Source organism: Grammomys surdaster, unplaced genomic scaffold, assembly GCF_004785775.1.
Source record: "Grammomys surdaster isolate TR1022 unplaced genomic scaffold, NIH_TR_1.0 273, whole genome shotgun sequence".
In the NCBI taxonomy this organism is placed as follows: Eukaryota; Metazoa; Chordata; class Mammalia; order Rodentia; family Muridae; genus Grammomys; species Grammomys surdaster.
In genome coordinates this window covers 3,868,330-3,891,731 of record NW_021604714.1, presented here as the reverse complement: position 1 = coordinate 3,891,731, position 23,402 = coordinate 3,868,330, and the positions used below count along the sequence as shown (strand labels likewise).

General features: G+C 39.6%; 1 protein-coding gene and 1 non-coding gene across 5 annotated transcripts in view; both read left to right on the top strand.

The window, feature by feature from the left end:
- Positions 1–23,402, top strand: part of Ccar1 (cell division cycle and apoptosis regulator 1) — a 43,032-nt gene that overhangs the window by 16,486 nt on the left and 3,144 nt on the right. For all 4 annotated transcript variants that reach the window (XM_028776816.1, XM_028776813.1, XM_028776814.1 and 1 more), the window contains exons 9-23: positions 2,625–2,754; positions 3,425–3,586; positions 6,724–6,949; positions 7,454–7,567; positions 8,072–8,238; positions 8,964–9,174; positions 9,978–10,061; positions 13,048–13,233; positions 16,587–16,778; positions 17,630–17,869; positions 18,644–18,755; positions 19,339–19,421; positions 19,708–19,854; positions 22,792–22,912; positions 23,175–23,360. In XM_028776816.1, coding sequence (XP_028632649.1) covers positions 2,625–2,754; positions 3,425–3,586; positions 6,724–6,949; positions 7,454–7,567; positions 8,072–8,238; positions 8,964–9,174; positions 9,978–10,061; positions 13,048–13,233; positions 16,587–16,778; positions 17,630–17,869; positions 18,644–18,755; positions 19,339–19,421; positions 19,708–19,854; positions 22,792–22,912; positions 23,175–23,360 — 2,361 coding nt within the window. The remainder of the gene's footprint in view (positions 1–2,624; positions 2,755–3,424; positions 3,587–6,723; positions 6,950–7,453; positions 7,568–8,071; positions 8,239–8,963; positions 9,175–9,977; positions 10,062–13,047; positions 13,234–16,586; positions 16,779–17,629; positions 17,870–18,643; positions 18,756–19,338; positions 19,422–19,707; positions 19,855–22,791; positions 22,913–23,174; positions 23,361–23,402) is intronic.
- LOC114628919 lies at positions 7,876–7,940 on the top strand. The gene has a single exon (XR_003712567.1). It is a non-coding gene; the product is annotated as a small nucleolar RNA SNORD98 (small nucleolar RNA).

Sequence of the window (23,402 nt, the reverse complement as noted above, 5' to 3'; positions counted from 1 at the left end):
AGATGGTGATGAGCCATTATGTGGTTGCTGGGAATTGAACTCAGGACCTCTGGAAGAGCAGCCAGTGCTCTTAACAATGAGCCATTTCTTCAGCCCCTCTACTGTTTGTACTGAGTGTAGACATGTGTGCCAGTACTTCATGTGTAGAGGTCAGAGGATAACTTTGCAAAAGAGTGTTTATTTTTCTTGTACGTTTTTAAGGTCCTAGGTATAGAACTGAGGCTTGTATGGCTAGTGGGCCAGCCGCTTGCCCTATGATGCCCTGTGGTTCTTGTTTACCTTTTGTTATTTGAGATAGGGTTTCATACGGCCTAGGCTTGCCTTGAATTCACTCTATAGCCAAGCATAATTTTAAATTCTAGATCCTTCTGCTTCTACTTCTCAAATGGCTGGAATTATAGCCACACCTGATTTCTATATTTATATTTATTTATTTTGGATTTCTTTATTATCTCTTATGCATTCTTTGGAATGTTCTTTTTTTTGGATTTGTTTTGATTGCTTGTGTTATTTTTGTTTTGTTCCTTGGTGTTAGAAATTGAGGGTTAAGTTGAATGCTTTGTCAGGAATTGTTTCTAGCCAGTGCTTTGTAATTTATGCTGAGTCATTTTAGATGCTTTCAGCTTCCCACTGTTACTGATGCTGGATTTGATTATTTGCAGGTATCAGTAGCCACAGATTGTTCTGCTTTAACTGAATCCTATTTCTTCTGTAAATCAATAATACCCCAATGGTATTTTAATATTCTCTGACTATCTTATTCCATAGTATTCATTGATTTAGTGTATATATATCAGGTGTTGGCAAATTTTAGCCCATAGTTAGCTTAAGCTAAAAATAGAGTTTACATTTTAATGTCTGTCCCTCTCCCCTCCCCTCCCCTCTCTCCCTCTCTCCTTCCCTCTTTCCCTCCCCCTCTCCCCCTCTCCCCCCACCCCCTCTCTGTCTCTCTGTCTCTCTGTCTCTCTGTCTCTCTTTCTCTCTTTCTCTCTCCCTCCCTCCTACCTCTCTGAGTTTCTGTGACTTGGTCATTTGAAAAACATGCTTGCCAACTTCTTTTAGATGATTCTATTCTATCAAAAAATTATGTACATTTTCTCTGTCAACGAATACCTATTGCTAATTTTTAGAGTATAGATTTTTGTTACTAATTTCAGAATAAGGAGTTTCTGTGTTAGGGTCTTCTCCAGTGTTGGCATGCAGTGTTGGCAGTGAGATTCTTTTTCCTTGTTCTGTTTTTTCTTATCATGGTGGCCTCTTGGTTTTAAGGTGTTGATCATTTTATACTCAGTTGATTTTTGCAACTGCTGCTGCTGAGTTTAGTGGGGTAGGGATAGAGTAGAGAAGGGTAGTACCAGCACCAGGGCCGCATGGATACTAGACACGCACTCTACCACTGAGCTATATGCTCAGCCCTTTGTGTGCTTCTTCCTTATACAAGCTACCCCAGAAGAGTAATGATGTTAAAATGTGGCTATGTCTTGCTATGTTCTTGGGGTGCCACTGATACTAAAAAGAAGGTAGGTGGTGGTGTACATATTTAATCCCAGCACTCAGGAAGCAGAGGCTGGCAGATGTTCATGACATTGAGGCTAGCCTGGTCTACATAGTGATTTCATATTAGCCAGGAGTACATAGTAATACCTCATCTAAACAAAACAGCTAGAGAGATGATTCAGCAGTTAAAAGCAGTTGTTCTTGCAAAGAACCTGGTCTTGGTTCCTAGTATTTGTATGCTGGTTCCATAGGGATCCGGTGTGCCCTTTTCTGGCCTCCATGGGCACCTGTACACAAACACACACACACACACACACACACACACACACACACACTAGTTGTAATGACACAAGACAAGCTATTTAAAAAAAGAAAAAAAGAATAATCTGTGCTTTTGGTCTTCCTCTTTCCTCTGATTGATTACAGTCATTATTGATGGTTCTAGACTTAGCAGCCAAAGGCAGTTTGTTTTTAAGAGAATTTCATTAGAATTCTACTGTTTGTTTGTTTGTTTGTTTTTTAGACAGAATCTCACCTTGGAGCCCTGGCTCTTTTATAGAGATCAGGCTGGATTTGAATTTACAGTGATCTACCTACTTCTGCCTTTCTGGGATTAAAGGCATGAGCCATCAAACTGGCAAAGAAGATCTTTTGATATACATTGTACTTTTTTGGTTTTTTGAGACAAGAGTTTCTCTGTGTAGCCCTGGCTGTCCTGGAACTCACTCAGTAGACCAGGCTGGCCGCGAACTCAGAAATCCACCTGCCTCTGCCTCCCAAGTGCTGGGATTAAAGGCGTGCGCCACCACTGCCCAGCTACATTGTACTTTTCAACACAGATAAATATCTATTTTACTTCCATTGTACCAAAGAGGTTCACTTTTATTGTCCTGTGGAAAAATATACTATTTTAAGATGAAACTTTTAGTTTTCGTTACCAGGAAGAAATCACCAAAGAATACTTCTCTTCTTAAAAAAAAAAAAATAACTGTATTTTGTTAATTTTGAAAAAAAAAAAAAACCAATTTTGGTGAAGCCTACTTGCTTGTTCATATTTATCTTACTTAGTTGTGTAATGTTTTTTGAGCTTAGTTTAACAAGTTTTCTTGTTTTTTCATTTTTTGAAGCTGGTTTATTGCAGCCTCCTGTCCGAATAGTGTCACAGCCACAACCTGCACGGAGATTAGATCCACCATCTAGATTTTCAGGAAGAAACGACAGAGGGGATCAAGTACCCAATAGAAAAGATGACCGAAGGTATGTTTGAAGTTAATGTGGTAGGCTGGCAAAACAGCTTAGAGGTAAGAGCCCTGTCTGGTCCTCTGTGGACCCAGGTTTGCTTCCCAGCACCCATTCCGTAGCAGATGACCATCTGTGACACTAGTTCTGGGTCTACTGATGCTCTCTTCTCTTTTGCCTTTCTTAGGCATGCATGAGGTGTACAGACACACAGACAGACAGAACACTCAGATACATGAAATAAAAAATAAATTTGAAGTTGTCTTGAGCCAGCTTGGTCTATATATAACAAAGCCTGTCAAAAATAAACAAAGAAGGAAAAATTAAAGGAACTATTTGCTTTCTTGTGTCTAACTACATAGCCTTGGGTGGCCTTAATCTGTACTAGATGTACTTGCCTCCGCTCCCAAGTGCTGTGTGTGAGTAAAGGTGTATACTACCATGCCTGGCAAGAACCATTTCATAGTACCAATAAATATTAGCAAATATTTACTCATTTAATTTGTGTTTGTATCCATGCCATGGTGTATATTTGAAGGCCAGAGGCAAACTTGGAGGAGTCTTTTCTCTCCTTCTACTCTGTGTGTTCTGGGAATGAAACTCAGGGTTCTCACCCTTGGTGGCAGTGCCTGTACCTGCTGAACTATCCTGATGGCCCCGGAGTAATTTTAAAAATCCTTGCTTTAAGTCGTGAAAGGGACAGAGAAAGACGGAGATCCAGAGAAAGATCACCTCAGAGGAAGCGTTCCCGGGAGAGGTCACCCCGGAGAGAAAGAGAACGATCGCCTCGGAGAGTCCGTCGTGTCGTTCCAAGATACACAGTGCAGTTTTCAAAGTTTTCTTTAGATTGGTAAGTTTTTCCTTCTATGATTTGTGTTTTACAATTCATTATTGGTGCTAGAATTTTGTATGGTTTGGTATAGAATATAAGTGCAATTTTTTTCCTTGTAAAGTTACTTAATATCACTTTGTGCTATTTATCTGAGGACAGAAGTGCAGTTTGGAATTTTGTTCTCATAAGGAGATTGTTTTTTGAGTATACATGTAGGCTAACAGCTACTTAAAAGAAGCACCTGTTGGTTTAGGATATAGCCTGGACAAGAGTGCTTGCCTACCATGGAGGCTCTAGGTTCAATCCCAGTACCAAAACCCAATAGACAACAAGCTTCTAGATAACCTTCCTTTGTAAGGAAAGTTGTGTTTAAAGTTAGAGTCATTTAGAATCAGGATTTACTGATAACTTTAAATTTGCTAATTGCATATTGAAGCAGTACTACTTGTTTCAAGATCAGTTGTGGCAGGGTAGTGGAATCTAGAAACATTGACCTCTTCTCTGCATACTCATACTTTTGTGATTTACAGGTTTATGTCTTTAGTGGATTAATTAATTAATTAATCTGGAGTCAGAATAAGATTGGTAAATTTCTTAGCTTCATATAAAATCTCATACAAACTTACAGAATTACTATGAAGTTGAGTCAAGTATCTACAGGACTTAAACTACTGTAATGACAGGTCCTCTGTAGTCCCTCATGGCCATGAGCAGTGTGGCACACTGATCATAGATTGACAGGTAGAAAGAAGACAGGAGACCGATGTGGTGGCAAATGCCTTTAATTGCACTTGAGAGGCAGAGACCAGCCGGTTCCGCATACCAAGTTCTAGAACAACCAGCACTACATAGAGACCCTACCTTAAAAATCTAAATGAAAAATGCCCAGATTTAAAGTAGAATTGGAAAACAATGTTTAAAACTCTGTAGTGCAGGTATAAATAGCTATGTATATTTCTGTGACCCAAGCCTATTTCTGCATTTCAAAAAACAATATGAATATTCAATATACTAGCCTATTAAATGTACTTTTCTATATATTAAGTTCTCTATTAAGAAAACTAGGCCGGGCAGTGGTGGCGCACGCCTTGAATCCCAGCACTTGGGAGGCAGAGGCAGGTGGATTTCTGAGTTCGAGGCCGGCCTGGTCTACAGAGTGAGTTCCAGGACAGCCAGGGCTACACAGAGGGTAAAAGAAAAAAAAAAAAAGATCAAAATACTGCTACATGAAGAAACCTTCTTTATTCTGTTGTTAAAATTTAGTGTTTTTCTCTGGAAAGTTGCTGATAGAATAGCTGCCTAGCTCTTTCCAAGTTGGACTTTTCCAAATTTTATTTAATCATCTTTGTATAAATTTCCAGAACATCAAATGAACCAATTAGAAATAAGTTTTAAAACTCTTCATCTGTAATTGTAGAACTCATAACTTCCTTACACTAATATGATTATGAGCTATAGTATGAAGGGAAATTGGTTGCACTTAGCCACTGTTTAGTTATAGATGTTACTGCTTTGGGGCAAGATATAATTTGTTAGCATTGGAAAATTTTTGTGCATAACAGTTTCTTACTTAAAAATAAAGGTGTAGGGGACTGGAGAGATGTCTCAGTGGTTAAGAGCACTGGCTGCTCTTCCAGAGAGACTGAATTGAGTTCCCAGCCACCACAGCAGCCACATTGAGGTTCTCATATCCTGTTTGAGGAGCCCTGTACCCTTTCCTGTCCTGTGTGCACATGGTGCACATAGATAGACGAGACTTACAGATACGTACAAAATTAAATCCCAAAACCAAAACAACTTTGTGGTATAGTTTCCACATTTCTGTTATTCTCACAATGGAGTCTTACCGACAGTAGTATTAAGTCAGCGACAGTTAATGGTAGAGAAGTGATGGTGGTGGTCTTTGATTTTTCAAGACAGAGTTTCTCTGTGTAGCCCTGGCTATCCTGGAACTTGCTCTGTAGACCAGACTGTCTTCAAACTCAGATCCGCCTGTCTCAGCCACCTGGGTGCCGGGATGAACGGTGTGTGGCACCACCACTGCGTTTTAATTATTTTTCTATTGCGGTGAAGAGACATAATGGCCAAGGCATCTTATAAGGAATGCATTTAATTTGGGGCTTATAATTTCAGAGGATAGTAGATCCGTGATTATCATGGCAGCCAGCAGCCAGGCAGGCGTGGCTCTGTAGAAGTGGCTTATCTACAAGCACGAGGCACAGATAGAGTTAGTTGGAAATATCATGTGCCTTTGGAACTTCAAAGCCCACCCCCAGTGACACATCTCCTCCAGCAAGACCACACCCTCTAATCCTTTCCAAACAGTCCCACTAGCTGCAGTCCAAGCATTCAAATCCATGTGCTGATAGGAGCTTTTCTCATTCAAACCACGACAGCTATTCAGTTTCAGAGGATCTGATGCCCTCTTTGACCTCCTTGAGTACTATGTGTTCATTTCAGAGCACAACACATACAGACATAATATACATACACATCTTTAAACAGTTATTGTTAGATAGAAACAACAAGAAACTTGTCCCTGTTTGCAGAGTAATCTGGTATAGATGTAAATCTTCATATTGAAGTGTTGAAGTTAAAGATAATCTAGAGCTAATTTGTATTTTGCTTTTACATGAATTTGCCTTGAATTCAAAGACTTCTGCCTGCCTCTGTCTCTGGAGTGCTTGGATTCTCATGTCATCACACCTGACTCAGGAATTTTTAAATTTCAGTATATTTAATCTAGGCTCTTACCATATAATAAAATTGTTTTTTTCAGTATAGCATAAACGTGAGAAAGGCATTCAAATTCTTAGTGCCTATTATCACTTCTTTGTATACATGTCTTTTTTTTTTTCTTTTATAAACTGTAATTTTTTTCTTAAGTATACATACTTCCAGCTACGGGAGAAAAACTTGTTCAGGTGTTTGCTGGAATTGGATTTGTAGTTCATTTCAAAGGGTCTTCTTTCTCTAAGGAGTTAGAAGCTATTACACAATGAAAATAGAGAAGTAAAAATGACATTTAGATATCATTTATTGAGTAGTACAGACTTGAATCTGTCAATTTGGATGTAGCGTTGAACTGCGTGAGTACACCGTGCATAACCTTTGGTCTGCAGGCTGTTGATTCACTCTGTGTGTCTGCTTTTCAGTCCCAGTTGTGACATGATGGAACTAAGGCGCCGTTATCAGAACTTATATATTCCTAGTGACTTCTTTGATGCTCAGTTTACATGGGTGGATGCTTTCCCTTTGTCAAGACCATTTCAACTGGGAAATTACTGCAATTTTTATGTGATGCACCGAGAAGTAGAGTCCTTAGAAAAAAATGTAGCTGTTCTTGATCCACCTGACGCAGACCACCTGTACAGTGCAAAGGTTTGTATTCCACTGTGATCCACGTTGTGACTATCATAGAATTTAGAGCTATCCTTTGGAAATGGTTGTTAGATAAAAGACTCAAATTGCCTGATTTTTGTATTAGCTATTGAACAGTTTTATTTTAACCCCTGTCTTAATTCTTAAGCTATAAAACAATGGCTATTTTTTTTTGTCATTTAAACTTCAAAAATATCAAGTTAATGTTGTGAGTCATATAACTTTCTATATACCTGGATAAAACTTAATGCTGGTCAATGTACTAAACACTAGTCCTCAGAGTAGCTTTCGGTATACTGCTTAGTGAATTTGCTTCTGTTTTAAAAGATTTATCTGAAAATTGCTTCTTGCAATGGGCTGATGAGGCATCTAATACTATTTTTTTCTATAGCATTTTACATTCCATTTTTAGGAAAAAAATATGTAATGTTAATTAGTAGTACTTCTCATTTTTTTTACGTTACTTTAGACTTTTGACAGGATTGAATTATTTGACTATAATAGGTAATGCTGATGGCTAGCCCTAGTATGGAAGATTTGTATCATAAGTCATGTGCTCTTGCTGAAGATCCGCAAGACCTTCGTGATGGTTTTCAGCATCCTGCTAGACTTGTTAAGGTAAAATGAAATGTTTATTTTGATTTTTGTTGTATATTTACTTATTGTATCTTAATGTGTTTACAAAATATTGAAAACAAGGACATTTGAAGTCTTGTTGCATAATATTAAGTCTACTTTTATTTGGAGATACTTTTCCTGTTATAGAATGTGGCTGTATATTATCCGTGTGTATTTCTTGTTCAGCTATGAATTTGATCATGTATACTTACAGCCTAGTAAAATCTCGTGGATGCTGTTGAAGTTTGTGTTTACACATAGCTTGTGTCTTTAAAAGAGCTCTTATCTGATGAAGTATTTTAGAGGATGAGTTATGATGTGTAAATCCTATTCCATTGCTGAAATGCAGTGTGGAACATGATGAACTGAACTCTTCCTTGACTGACAGATACCAGAGGTAGTAAAGTGGTATTGGGAAGGTTTGTACCTTTCCGATTTTCTAAGTATCTATTGTAATTTGATGGGCTGTGTTATATATGTAAGTGATTCTTTGTTTTGAATTAGTTTCTAGTGGGAATGAAAGGCAAGGATGAAGCCATGGCCATTGGAGGCCACTGGTCTCCTTCGCTGGATGGACCAAACCCAGAAAAAGACCCCTCTGTGTTGATTAAGACTGCCATTCGTTGTTGTAAGGCTCTGACAGGCATTGATCTAAGTGTGTGCACACAATGGTAAGTACCAATTCATTTCTTGATTAGGAATGTCCTTCTAATAGTTTACATAGCTGTTCTTGTCAATCAGCTTCTCCCCTTCCTTATTTTATCAACCGGTCATGCAGGTAATCTCAAAGGACAATCCCCATTTGTAGCAAAAGATTGTTTGGTGCCAAAATGTTTGGGGGAAGGGGCTTTAAGAACTAATCACAATACACTGAAAATTTAAATGTTTCGTGCTGTACTTTGGAAATCGGATGTTTGTTGAAAATACTTTTCATTTCATGTATAGCTGGAGAAGATCGTCCAGAGAGAACTTCATTTCATTATAATTCCTTTGTTATAAAGTGATGTAGTTGCTGATTATTTTTGTTCAGCCATATTTTCTCTTGAGGCTTATTTGTCCTGTGTACTTTAGTATATTTCTTACAATTTAATTGAGAATATTCTTTTTTTAGCACATGAAATCTGAACAGCTTTCCAGCTTCTTCAGGTATTCTATAAAATATGGGTAGCTCTGTAATCAAATCAGAAAATTCTTTGTGGAAATGTATTCTTTTAACTAATAAACTATTATCCAAATGTACCAAAAGAGGAACTATGGCTTCTATAATTTTTTTTTCTTTAGACCAACTTCAAGTTCTTGCAGCAAAATTTCTTTACTTGATGTGCTACAAGTGAACTAGGGTCTTTAAAATGTATTGTAGAATTTTTTTTCCAACATGCTTCTTCCCTTGCAACAGGTACCGTTTTGCAGAGATTCGCTACCATCGCCCTGAGGAGACCCACAAGGGGCGTACAGTTCCAGCTCATGTGGAGACAGTGGTTTTATTTTTCCCGGATGTTTGGCATTGCCTTCCCACCCGCTCAGAGTGGGAAACCCTCTCCCGAGGATACAAGCAGCAGCTGGTCGAGAAGCTTCAGGGTGAACGCAAGAAGGCTGATGGAGAACAGGCACTGAACGCTAATCCCTTTTTCTATTTCCGCTTCTCACAGGCACAGGAACACAGGCACAAATGCACACCACACACTACATAACAGACACACATGGAGGAACATAGCTGTAACAGCGACTGGTAGTCCAGCTTTCAGCAGTATAGCTGCATTTTCTTGTCTCATAAAAATCTGTCTATTATGCTAACTTAAATTTAAGAGTGCTGAGACCTCAGAAAGTTGTGCTTACAGTGCACAGAATGTTGTTTTTATCATAGGTCTATTTGCTGGAACCTGGGACCAGTTGTTGAGCAAGATTCAGTATTAAGCCATTTTAAACATTTTGCCATTTTCTCAAATTTAAAAAAATTTTCTCTTTCACGGTCATCAGTTCTAGTCATGGATATTTGAAATTGGACAACCACAAGTCTGAGAGCTTTGAAATTTCAGGCTATGTGGCAACGTCTTGGGTACATTTCAAAGGTCTGACTAAATCAGTCTTTGGGTGGTTTGAAAATTGGGGCAAGATCACACACTGTGTGGTTAGTGGAGACCGGCAGTGTCTGTGTATCCCGATATCCTTTGTGTTGTAATTTATCACCCTTTTGTGTTTCACAGATCTGGCTTTGATTGGCTGATGTCTTTGTGATCAGTTAAAAGTGGTAGAATGTATGTATGTGGACTTGCCTAAATAATAACTTTAGGAGAAGACTATCTGAAACATTGTGACCTTGCACAGATCAGCAACAGACTTTTAAAAAATAAATTACTTATATATTTTTAGGTTTCAAAATAGTAATGTTATTTTCAACTTTGTATGTTAGGATGAAGAAGAGAAGGATGATGGTGAAGTTAAAGAAATCGCCACTCCTACCCATTGGTCTAAACTTGATCCAAAGGCAATGAAGGTAACTGAAAATGTAGGCGTACATATTGTGCACACACACACACACAAAGTAAAACTTTTAAGTTTCTGAACAGAAATGAGTAAACTTGTTGAGACTAAGAATAATTGAAGTGGGAAATGTTCAACCTAGGTGTGGTGGCTTATATCCATCATGTCAGAACTTAGGGGGCAACAGCAGGAGGATTGCCAAGCATTTCAGGAGAGTAAATTCTAAGCTAGCCTAGCATGTAGGGTGAGATCTTGTCTGTAAAAGGGCTGCAGTGTAGGGCATGGTGTCACACACCTTTAATCCTAGCACTTGAGAGACAGATCTCTGAGTTTCAGGTCTACAGAGCTAGTTGTAAGACAGATGGCAGGGACTACACAGTAAAAAAAACTGATCTCAAAAAATAGAAATAAAACAAATGAATGAATAAATATAAAATAAAAGGGTTTTGGGCATTCAAAGTCAAGTTTTCTGGTTGTCTTTAACTCTGATGTGTTGTGTTTGTATATATATATAAATTAAAGAGGCTATGTTGTTCAGATGTGTAGTGTCTCGATACCTCCAGTGGAATGATGATGATAGCACTGTTTTCTGGTTTGGGAGGTAACTAGGACTGCAGAATTTCTATGGCTAATTACCCTAAATTTAAGGAAAATAAAAAGAAACACAGGAAAGGGGTAGGCATTAGTGGTACACCTTTAATCTCATCATTTAGGATGCAGAGGCAGGCACATCTCTGAATTCTGGGCCAGCCTGGTGAACAGAGCTAGTTTCAGGACAGCCAGCACTACACAGAAGAAACTCTGTCTTCAAACAAAAATACCAAAAGGTAGATCTCATTTATTTTTATATTTCTTGGTTTTTTTAGGACAGGGTTTTTCTGTAGCAGTCCTTATTCTGGTATTTGCTTTGTAGACCAGGCCAGCCTCAAACTCACAGAGATCCATCTGTCTCTGCCTCCAAAGTGCTGGGATTAAAGGCGTGGGCCACTACACCCAATAGTAAATCTGATTTTTTTTTTTTAGAGTTCTTTCCTCTTTCCTTTATTTTATTTTTTTATTTCATTTATTTATTTATTTTGAGACAGGGTTTCTCTGTGTAGTCCTGGCTGTCCTGGAACTCACTCTGTAGACCAGGCTGGCCTCGAACTCAGAAATCCGCCTGCCTCTGCCTCCCAAGTGCTGGGATTAAAGGCGTGCGCCACCACTGCCCGGCCAAATCTGATTTTTATAATAAATTTCAAAATAATATATAGGTAAGTACACTACTAAACTGAGAAAGAAACGAAACGTAAGTCTTTGATTCAGGTAGCTGGGAGCGTGTGTGTGTGTGTGTGTGTGTGTGTGTGTGTGTGTGTGCGTGCGTGCAGTAGATCTGGACTGGTACTGGCTTACTGGTGTGAGGGCTATGGCTTTGAGACAGGTTCTCCCCATGTAACTCCAGCTGGTCTAGCTGTGTAGACTAGGTTAGCCTTAAACTCAAAGACAAACACCTGGCTTTGCCTTCTGAGTGCTTCCATTAAATGTATGTTCTAGGACATCAGACCTTATTGCTTGGTTTTAAATGTTGATGCTTTGTTTTTTGTTTTGTTTTTTTTTCCTAAAAAAAAAAAAAAAACATTTGGGCGTCAGAGGGCAACTTGTTTCTCCTTATAGACCAGGCTGGCTTTGAACTCGGAGATCTACCTGCCTCTGCCTTCCCAGTGCTGGGATTAGAGGCATATGCCACCACACCCAGCCTAGTGTAATTCTTTTTAAACATCACATTCTAGTTAGTATACATTCTGTGTTTTGTTAAAAATATTTATTCTTTATTAAACATTAAGTTATTTTACTTTTTTGGTGGGCAGTGGTAGCACCTTGCAAAATATATAAAAAAAAATATATATTTCTTTCCTTTGGGACAAATTCTCACAATATTGCAGGGGATGGCCTCAAATTGGGCTTCTTGCCATCTTACCTGCCTTAAAAAGTTCTTAAGCATTTCAAACTTGTTTAGGGACCTCAAGTGATGGCTTAAGAGTACCCAGCATTGACATGGGGAAGCTCACAACTACTTATAAGTTTAGTTCCAGGTAGACCTGATAACCTGGGCTCAATGAGCAAGTGCTCTTGTGTGCACAGACATATACACATGTTCAGAAGAATAAAGTAAAACATGTTTTACAGTCAGGTTTGCTGATTTTGTCTGTAATCAAAATAATTGGGAGGTTAAAACAGGAAGATCTAGAGTCAAGATCTGGCTTTGCTACATAAGCATGTTTGACCAGCCTAGGCCCCAGGCTGTCTTAGTGAAAAGGACGGATGGGTCACGGTGGTGGCTCAGTGGGTAAAGGTAAAGCCTCTGCTGTTTAAGCCTCACATGTAGAGGTTGATTAGAGACACAGATAAAACACCAGGGTGGTGGCATCAAGGAAAGAAGCAGAAACGGCAGACCTGCCACAGCATGCAGAAGGAAGGCAGGCGCTAACTACGGGAAGGTGGTCTGCTCACCATTGCCAGTGCCATTGCAGTGCGCTCACCATGGCAGTGTGCGTCTGTATGCACACTCAGGAACAGGTTTTACATTATTTTCTAAAAACATTTTATCGTTTTGCATTCTCAAAAGCACTGTGGACAGTGTGTGTCTCTTCCACTGAATTTAGCTTTTTGAAATAAGAGTCTCAGTGCATGTACTCCTGGATTGTGTGGAGCTCCTTATACAGATCACACTAATCTTGAATTTGCAACTTCTTTTTTAAAGATTTATTATTTATTTTATTTATGAGCACACTGTAGCTGTCTTCAGACACACCAGAAGATGGCATCAGATCCCATTACACATGGTTGTGAGCCACCATGTGGTTGCTCGGAATTGAACTCAAGACCTCTGGAAGAACAGTCAGTGCTCTTAACTACTGTGCCATCTCTCCTGCCCTGAATTTGCAACTTTTTAGAAACAGACAATATATATATTTTAATATCCTACTTTTTTCTTCTGTTTTTATGCTCCATATATTTAGGTAAATGATCTCCGAAAAGAATTAGAAAGTCGAACTCTTAGTTCCAAGGGCCTAAAATCACAGTTAATAGCTCGCCTGACAAAGCAGCTTAAAATAGAAGAACAAAAAGAAGAGCAGAAGGAATTAGAGAAGTCTGAAAAGGAAGAGGAAGATGAGGATGATAAGAAGTCTGAGGATGATAAAGAGGTATGTAGTCCATTTGCATACTGGAATGTTAGTAATGTTTTAGAGGAAGCTTTTGGAACGTGTAACTCAAACTGTGTATAGTTTCTAGTTAAAAATTTTTAAAAGATTTATTTATTTAGTGTATATAAGTATACTGTCGCTGTCTTCAGACACACCAGAAGAGGGCATCAGATCCCATTACAAATGGTTGTGAGCCATCATGTGATTGCTGGGAATCGAACTCAGGACCTCTGGAAGAGCAGCCAGTGTTCCTAACCACTGTGCAAGCTCTCACAGCCCCTTGACTTATAATTTAAATACAATAAAATACAAACTTTCTTTTTTTAAGACTATGTCTTGTTTTATAAACTCAGGCTAGTCTGAACTGAGTACTCGGTACTTATGAAGTACAAGACATTAAAACTGAGAACAGCCTGGGCTACTGTGAAACCTTTCCTTATCAAAAAGTAGGGGTTAGGGGGAGGACTGGAGGGATAGCTCAGTGAGTATTTTCTGTGGTAACACAGGACCTGGGTTCATTTCCCAGCACCGTATGATGGGTCATGATTATCCCTACCTACAGTTGATCCTGCTATGTATTCTGTGGCTTTAGTCTGTAGAACCCTGGTTAGCAGTGGCAAGTGAATGAAGGGCATACATATCCAAAAGAACTTGCAATCACATGGGGTTTTCTAACTAGTATCACTGAAACCTGGAACCTTATGGTTATTAATTAACAGCTCAGGAAGAGAATTTGGCTGATCTGGCAGATCTGTAGGTTATCAGTCTCAGGCTGTTAGCACCCAGAAGGAGGAAAACTGCAGTCGCTAGTCTTTGTACATACTGGTCAGTCATTCAACATTCATCCACCAACTCCCAAGGAAAGAAAGCTTTGCCACCCTTCCTGAGCACGGCCCACATGAGTAACAGTTTGTCTGATGTACCATAGGCCAGTTGGTCTCAGAGTCCTTGTCAGGCCTTGCTCATGTCAAAAATACATACTCATCTAGGGCTTCCTCTACTCATTATAGGATCAAGAGTCATTCTACTGACTCTTGACCTCAGAGGGCACTAGACATGGAGTTAACTGTCGTACATACAGGCCAGACACTGGTGCCCATAGCATTACATTAAAAACAAAGGACAGAAAGTTATAACATAGCCTGCCCTATAAATAAATAAATAAATAAATAAATAAATAAATAAATAAGTAAATACAGCCCATGTAGTTAGTGAGATGCAGAAGAAATCTCGATGCTGCCTGTCACAGAGTGAAGGAGTTTACTGGACATGACGGCCAAGAAAGTGTTTTCTGTTTTTCTTTTTGGTTGACGTTCCCATCCAGACAGCTGTAAAATTATACAGAGTCAGTGGCCTTGAAGCCACCCATGCCCCCCCATACCCTCCTGCACCCCAAGTTTATTTTTATTCAAATGAGTGTTTTGTTGCATTTATGTATGTTTGGTACCCCAGAAGTCAAAAAAGGACAATGGCTCTCCTGGAGCTGAAGTTACAGACGGTTGTGAGCCACCATGTGGGGGTTTGGACAAAAAATCTGAGTCCTCATCAAGAGCAGCAAGTGTCCGTAACTGCTGAGCAGTCTGTCCAGCCCTGAGTTGTTGTTGGCTTGGTTTTTGATTTTTTTTTTTTAAGTTTTTCTGTGTGTGTGTGGGTGTGTGTGTGGTGTGTGTGTGTGTGTGTGTGTGTGTGTGTGTGTGTAAGTCAGGAAATGTCACAGTTTGGTTCTTTTTCACCTTGGGATAAGGGGTAAGATGTAAGCAGGGGACATTAACTTGGGTCTTTAGGCTTCTATGGCAAGTGCTTTTCCCCATGGGTTTTTCACTAGCTTTTGAAGTCTTTTTAAAAAGTTATAGACAATTGTTAAATTTTATACTGCAGAGGTGATACCTGCTGTAATTAGTGTTTACTTCCTATACTGTGTTTAAGGGTACCCTCCAAAATTAGTGATTTTTCTTTTTATAAAACCTTACTTTTATGTATTTATTTTGTGTGGGATTGAAAATGCCATTGGACTTACCCGGAAGTCAGAGGATAATCACTGGAGTTGATTTTCTTCTGTCTGGGGATCAAACTTGCTGTCAGGGTTGGCAGCAAGGTTCTTTACTCTCTTAAGCTGTCTCTGTACTCCACTTTTAATTTACGTTTTGACAGACGGTATTATTGATACGACTCTGGCTGGCCTGGAAGTAGCTGTCCTTACAATCCTCCTGTCTCTGACCCTTCATGTGCTGGGATCACAAGCATGTGTTAGCATGGTTGCTCAGTGGGTTTTTTTTGGCGTTGTTTGTTTGTTTGTTTGTTTGTAGACAAGATCTGTCTGTAGCTCTTGCCGTCCTTAGAACTGACTCTGAGTGTAGACCAGGATGGCCTTGAAGTCAGAGATATGCCTGCTTCCGCCTCCTTGGTGCTGCCTGGTTGCTTTTTTATTTGAATAACTCAGTTAAAAGTAAGTAGAGCTAGAGGATTTATTAGTCTCTTCTTCCTCAGTAGCACCCAAGTGAGAAAGTTTGCTAATGAAGGGAAGAAGACTCTGCTTTGGCAGACTATAAACTGGGCCTGTTGATCCTGGAACTTCTGGGGACATTTCTTGGATGAAGCTTTCCCTCAGTGGCAGCAGAAAGCTTCCTTTGTTGCTAGGCAGTTCATGGGTTTGTGGTTTCTTGTTTTCTTTCCTGGATTATAAGTATTTTTGGATGATGATACTGTTACAGAGCGGGCAAGGGCCTGAGTCTTTTAAGCTTATGTCACTACTTTATAGCAGGACAAGTAGGGTGTGTATTGTCCCTATCTTAGCTGAGGGCCAGACTGTTTCTCCAAGATGACTTGACATCCTTCAGTGAAGTTATGTTTTTTAGAAGCCAGATGTGTTCATTGACACTTGACAGCAGTAATCCAATCTCTAGGACCCATGGTAGAAGAAGAGAAATAATTCCTGCTCTCTGACACCCCACATGTGTGCTCCTGCCCCCTTAAATAAACAGATGTAATAAAGGAAATGTAAGAAAGAATTAGGAGCCATAAAAGGTACTGTCTCTGTTTTTAATCATTATGGCTGATATAATCTGTAAGAAGTCAGACTTCAAGTTTTGATTTTGGAACAAGATCTCACCCTGTACCAGAAGCTAACCTGTTACTTGATATTTGGCTGGGTTGACTAGAACTTGGGATCATCCTTCTGTCTGTCTGTGCCACCAAGTGTTGGGATTATAGTCTTGAACCACCACACCCAGCTTCTATCATATATATGTCAGATATATATATCATATATATATATCATCTTAGAGTATATTTTGATATACATGCACTTTTTTTACATGGTGGTTTTACCATAACTTAAAATTTCTAATGTCTAGGAAGAAGAAAGAAAACGTCAAGAAGAAGTGGAACGCCAGCGTCAAGAAAGAAGATACATTTTGCCTGATGAACCTGCCATAATTGTACATCCAAACTGGGCTGCAAAAAGTGGCAAGTTTGATTGCAGCATCATGTCTTTGAGTGTCCTTTTGGATTACAGATTGGAAGATAATAAAGAACATTCATTTGAGGTAATGTCAAAATTTAAATGAGGATCCAAACAATATCCACAGTTGCGACTTTATGTATTTCTTAAGTCCCTTGAGTCTTTTTGTGACTTCTCCCATTGGTCTTGTTGGTGTGTATTTATTCACCATTATTTACTAGGAAAAGTCAGGTGTGTTGTCTAAGGTCTTTTATAGATGCATTATGCTAACTTTGCTCTTTCTTTCTGTGGTGTGGTTTTGTCATCTGTATTTCCCTATAAATTAACAAATTAGATCTCAATTATTCTTTGTTTTTCATTTTGTTTTGTTTTTTTCAAAGCTATCTCTAGTAGTTTTGCTGACCTTGTAGTTGCTTTGTAGTGAGACTCTTGAATTCCTGGTCCTTTGCCTCCTCTGTGCTGCAGTTACAGCCCTGTGTTCCTATGCCTGTTCTAAGGCATTTTCTTGAGAGAAATAATGTATTCTTTTATCCGAAGGTAGATATCTAGTTATCTTTTTTTATTTCATTTTTGTATATGTGGTTATTTTGTCTGTTTATGTCTGCTTGACATGTGTGCCTGGTTCCTTTAGAAGCCAGAAGAGAGGGGCTCCGATCTCCTGGATCTGGTTTCTAGGCTGACCTTAAACTCAATTTGTCGTCCAGTTAAGTCTTCAATTCATAGTTATTCTGCTTCAGTATCCTTAGGGGCTACCATTGTATAACTGCATCACTAAGCATAACTATTTCTATTCTGTTTTTTATGTTTATTCTCTATGTGGTTCTGTGTTTTGTGAGGGGCATGATGACACGAATTTATAATCCAGCAGTCAGACCATGAGGGTTTATTCAGTATTCTATCGTATTTGTTTATATTAATGTTGATGTCTTTTTATAGGTTTCATTGTTTGCAGAACTTTTCAATGAAATGCTTCAAAGAGATTTTGGGGTCAGAATATACAAGTCATTGCTCTCCCTTCCTGAGAAAGAGGACAAAAAAGATAAGGAAAAGAAAAGCAAAAAAGAAGAGAGAAAAGATAAAAAAGAAGAAAGAGAAGATGATATTGATGAACCAAAACCAAAACGGAGAAAATCAGGCGACGATAAAGACAAAAAAGAAGACAGAGATGAGAGGAAGGTCTGTCATTTCCGGGACAGTCAACAAAACTTAGGAAGTTTGGTAGCGCCTTTAGATGATCACAAAGGCCAGACAGACACCAAAGGGTTGAATGTCGTTTTAGAGATTTGTCACAGACCATATGAGACTGTCTCAGAAACCTGGAGCTGGATATAGGCCTACATACCTATAATCCTACCCATCAGAAGGGAAAGATGAGGATCAGGAGGTCAGGTCCAGCCTGAGCCATGTGACAAAGCTTAATATATATGTATATAGCTAGTTTTCTGATGTTTCCGTCCTTCCTGCTCCTCTTGTTTCCTGTTTTTCCGTGCTTTTATTTCTTTCTACCCTCCTTCCTTCCTTTAATATATGTGTTTTGCCTGTATTTGTATTGATGCTCCATGTGTGTGGTTGCTGACCTCTGAGACCAGAAGAGCATGTGGATCCGGAGACTGCAGTGAAGTTACACATGGGCGCTTTCTCTGGAACAGCAGCCAGTGCCCTTATGTCTGAGCCAGCGCGGCAGCCTGTCTCCTCCTGTGTTTCTAGTCTTTTCTCTTCTCCCTCCTCTCTTTCTTTCTGTAAGCTGACGGTGACCACCTCATTCTCTTGCCTTCACCTCCACGTGCTAAGATTACTACCATGCCCCACCGTGCCACATTTGAATAGGTTATTATTGTTATGAGAAATCTGACTGCAATTGTTACAAATACATCCATTCACTGGGCTTAACATTTACTTGTCCTGCTTTTCTTGAGAGATTGCTTAATTTTAAGTCATCCTAAATTACAGAAAGAAGATAAAAGAAAAGATGATTCTAAAGATGACGATGAAACTGAAGAAGACAACAATCAAGATGAGTATGACCCAATGGAGGCAGAGGAGGCTGAGGAGGAAGACGACGGTATGTGTGCATCAGGTGGCCTCAGTGCCATAGACTGGACCGCATATTTTTTTTTCGAGTTTTTTATATTTTTCCTTGTTTTTGTAAGACAGTCTAACTTTGTTAATGATACTGGCCTATAGCCCCGGTTGGCTTTGGCCTACACTGTCCTGCCTCAGTCTCCCAAGTGAGAGCTGTGATTACTAGCTCATCCTACCACCCCCAGCTGTTCTATTCTAAGTAATAATTGAACACTTGCTGGTGTTTGCCCCTTCTGTTTTGTCAGTGTTAGTGGTGTTGTAGTTCCTTTGGGGGCATTTACTATGGCTCATGTGGAAGTCAACTGTGACCCACATAAATGCCTGATGCCCCCAGGAGTCAGAAAAGGCCCTTAGAGTTATAGATGGTTGTGGGTGCTGGGAATTGAACCTGGGTCCTCTGCAACAGCAACAAGTGCTTTCAAAAAATGTCCCCTTTCTTCAGCCTCTGGAAATGATAGCTTTAACAAATAAAAATTAGTTTTCAGTTAGTGTCTGAAATGGTGATTAATCTTCCTGGAATCACAAAGGCGGGTAGCTGGATCCGTCTCACGTTTGTTTTACAGATAGGGAGGAGGAGGAAGTGAGCAAACGGGATGACAAAAGGGATGTCAGCCGATACTGCAAGGAGAGGACCTCAAAAGATAAGGTGGGTTTTCTTCTTTTTCTTTAGGATAAGGTAGTTACTGAATTCCATATTCACTAGAAAATAATGTCTTCCTTACCTTACACTTCAACTGCTTTTGGGATATTTGTGTCAGTCGCACTGTTGTTTTTAATTTTGTTTTGTTTTTCATATTCATGTACAAAATCCACTCAATTTAACCAAAATGAGATAAAGATCTTTTTAATATTAGTGCTTTCAAATAAACAGAACCTCAATTTCTTATTTTTTTGTGGTAGTAAAACCATATACCATATCTTGTGTGTTTTAGGAAAAAGAGAAGCCTCAAATGGTTACAGTTAACAGGGATCTGCTAATGGCCTTTGTTTATTTTGATCAAAGTCATTGTGGTTACCTTCTTGAAAAGGATTTGGAAGAAATACTATATACTCTTGGACTGCATCTTTCTCGGGCTCAGGTAATCATTCAAATCATTCAATCTTGTGAATTTAAAATAAAAGGAATTTTTATCATTTTTTTTCCTTTATGGTACTTAGGACAGAAGCGAGGGCCTTAGTCATGGCTAACTCACTGAGTTACACTCATAGCTCAGAACTTTTTATCATGTTACCCTTCCAAAAAGTAAGACAGAATAAATTCAATTATCCAATGTGAAAAATAGTTCCCCATCTTTTCTGTGGGCTTCAGGCTGGCTTCCTGTGTGACAGTCTTTCCTCAGCCTCTTTAAGTATTGTGTTTGCAGGTATAAGCCATCCAGTTGGCCTTCTACCCCTTTCTTTAAACCTTCTCAGCTGTTAACTTGTTAAAAGAAATTATTATTTTTGTTTTGTTTTTGTTTGTTATTCAAGATAGGTTTCTCTCTATAGCCCTGGCTATTCTAGAACTAGCTCTGTAGTGTCCGCTATTAAGGAAACTATCTCTGGGGCCAGCATGCCTCAGTGAGTAGTGTACTTGTTTATAAACCTGATAATAGCAGTTTGATCCTTGGGGCCCAAATGATAGGAGGAGAGAGGAAGGAAGCTCACAGAAGATTATCTCTGGCCTGTTGCTCAGGCACACACACACACTTCTCTTTAGAAAGTTATCTTCGGGGCTGGAAAGGTGGCTCAGTGTTCAAGCCTGCACTGCTCTGGCAGAGAACCTACAGCTTCCAGCACCCAGGTCAGATGGCTGACCACTGCCTAAACCTTAGCTCTGGGATATCCAGAACCATTTTATGTCCTATTGAGTTTCTCTAAATACATGTGTGTGCACTAACACACATATAAAAAGATTGGTTGGTGGATTTTGAGGGTTTTGTTTTGAGGTACTCTCCCTGGCTGGACTGGATCTCTATGTAGATCAGGCTATCCTTGAACTCGAAGAGATTGAATGGCCTCTGTCTTCCCTGGTGCTGGGATTAAAGGAATGTACCACCCCCTCCCAGAGGACCCCCCTCCCATTTTTTAAAAATCGCTTTTGCTTATGAGCTCACTTTCTCCCTTCCTTGCTCCCTCTCCTCCTCCCATGACACAGAAGGCTCTTCTCTCCATAGAAGGAAAAGGAAAGTTTGTTTCCCCTTTCCTCTAGACCTCTTCCTCAGGACAGTGTCATCTATAACCATGTCTAGGGTTATATAACCCCTAGTTACGTCACTGGTCCAGAGGGTGGGACTGTTCTGTATATGTAGACTTGTTAGTGCTGTCATGAGAGTGGAATACAGCAGAGTTCAGTGACTCACATCTAAGCCTTATACTCGTGTATCTGAGGCAAGAGCATCACGACACGTTTAAGGCCAAACCTGACTACAGTTCAAAATACAAAAAGATATATCTGCTTCACATTCCATTATATGGATGTTTCATAATTTAAAAAGTCTTCCTATTGCTTTGTAGGGGGAAGATAATTTGTTAGGAGTGGTCGAGAGCCGGGCAGTGGTGGTGCACGCCTTTAATCCCAGCACTTGGGAGGCAGAGGCAGGTGGATTTCTGAGTTCGAGGCCAGCCTGGTCTACAGAGTGAGTTCCAGGACAGCCAGGGCTATACAGAAAAACCAGAGAACCCAGAAAAACAACAACAAAAAAAAACAGGAGTGGTCGAGACAGGGTTTTTCTATATAGCCCTATCTGTCATGGAATTTACTATTCAGACCAGGCCAGCCTCAAAGAAATTTACCTGCCTCCCCCTCCCCCTCCTCAGTGCTAGGATTACAGGCATGCAGCACCATGCCGACTTTGTGATTATTTGGAATTAAATATTATTTACTTTAAAAGTTTGAATTAGTATTTCTATCATACCTGTAATCTTAGCACTTGGGAGACTGAGGCAGGAGTATTGTGGGTTTGAGGCCATCCTGAGATGCCATATATGCATAACAAGACCATATCTTAAAAGACAAAGCACTGGCACGCCTGTAATCCCAGCACTTAGGAGGCAGAGGCAGGTGGATCTGAGTTTTCAGCCAGTCTGGTCTACAAAGTGAGTCAGGACAGCCAGGGCTACACAGAGAAACCCCGTCTCTTAAAAAAACAAAAACTAAACCAAAAGAAAACCAAAACACTGGGCTTGTGAAGTGGCTCATTGGGTTGAGACTCCTATTCCCAAGGCTGTCGATGCAAGTTAGATCCTGGGAACCTTATAGCGAGAGCAGAGGACTGATTCCTGCAAGATGTCCTCTGACTTCTACGTGAGTCTCACAGCACGTATCACACACACACACACACACACACACACACACACACACACAAACATTCCCAAAGATTTGTTTGTGTTTTTTTAAAAATAATTTAAATATTCAATTTACAGAGAAAATACTTAAAATTCTACATACTGTCAACTGATTAGTATAGTAGTAGATACTGAGGAAATGATCACAATGAATGCTTAATATTTTTGAAATTTACAACACATTTTTAGGAGGATCAAGAAATGTACTTGGGGCTCAAGAGATAACTCATTTCTTAAGACTGTTCTTAGGGCTCGGGTTCTTTTCCAACCACCCACCTCAGGCCATGCACCACAGCTGTAACTCCAGGTGCAGGGTCCCGACATCCTCTTCTGACCTCCTCGGAAGGTAACCAGAGCACATATGAGTACAAGTACTTGGAGACAAAAGGCACCAAAGAAATCTAAAAGATTTTAAAGAAATTTCCTACAGCCGGTGTGCATGATGGCACATACCTTTAGTCCTGGCACTCTGGAGGCAGAGGTAGGCAGATCTGAAAGAAGTGAAGTGAAGCCAAGCCTGCTTCAAGCTGGAGATGTCACTCAGTCACAGCCATTACCCGATCCGAGTAGGGCTCTAGCTCAGTTCTGCAGGGAAGGGAAGTGTTTACGTCTTAGTTATTTGTTTATTTGCTGGTATAATAGGAAAATAATTGTATTTTCTTCTCACTCTTTATTTGCTTGCATAATAGGTAAAGAAACTTCTCAATAAAGTAGTACTCCGAGAATCGTGCTTTTATCGGAAATTAACCGACACCTCGAAAGACGATGAGAACCGTGAAGAGTCAGAGTCACTCCAAGAAGACATGCTAGGTTGGAGTGTATATTAACATTTGGGCCTGTGTGGACTTATTTATTTTACTTTTGCTTTTAATTTGTTTTTAGATAAGGTTTGTCTATATAGGCCATGCTGGACTTGAACTTAGGAGAACTTAGGATTCTTCTGCCTTAGCCTTCCTTGTGCTGAAATTGCAGGCATATACTACACACTGGCTAGATCTTGCTTTTTTTGTTTGTTTGTTTTTTTTCTAACTGTATTATTCATAAGTTGCTAAAAAAAAAAATTATATTCTAGGAAACAGATTATTACTTCCAACACCAACAGTAAAACAGGAGTCAAAAGATGGAGAAGAAAATGTAGGTCTCATTGTGTACAACGGTGCAATGGTGGATGTCGGGAGTCTCCTCCAAAAACTGGAAAAGAGTGAAAAAATAAGAGCTGAGGTAGAACAGAAACTCCAGTTACTAGAGGAGAAAACAGATGAAGATGGAAAAACTATATTAAACTTGGAGAATTCTAACA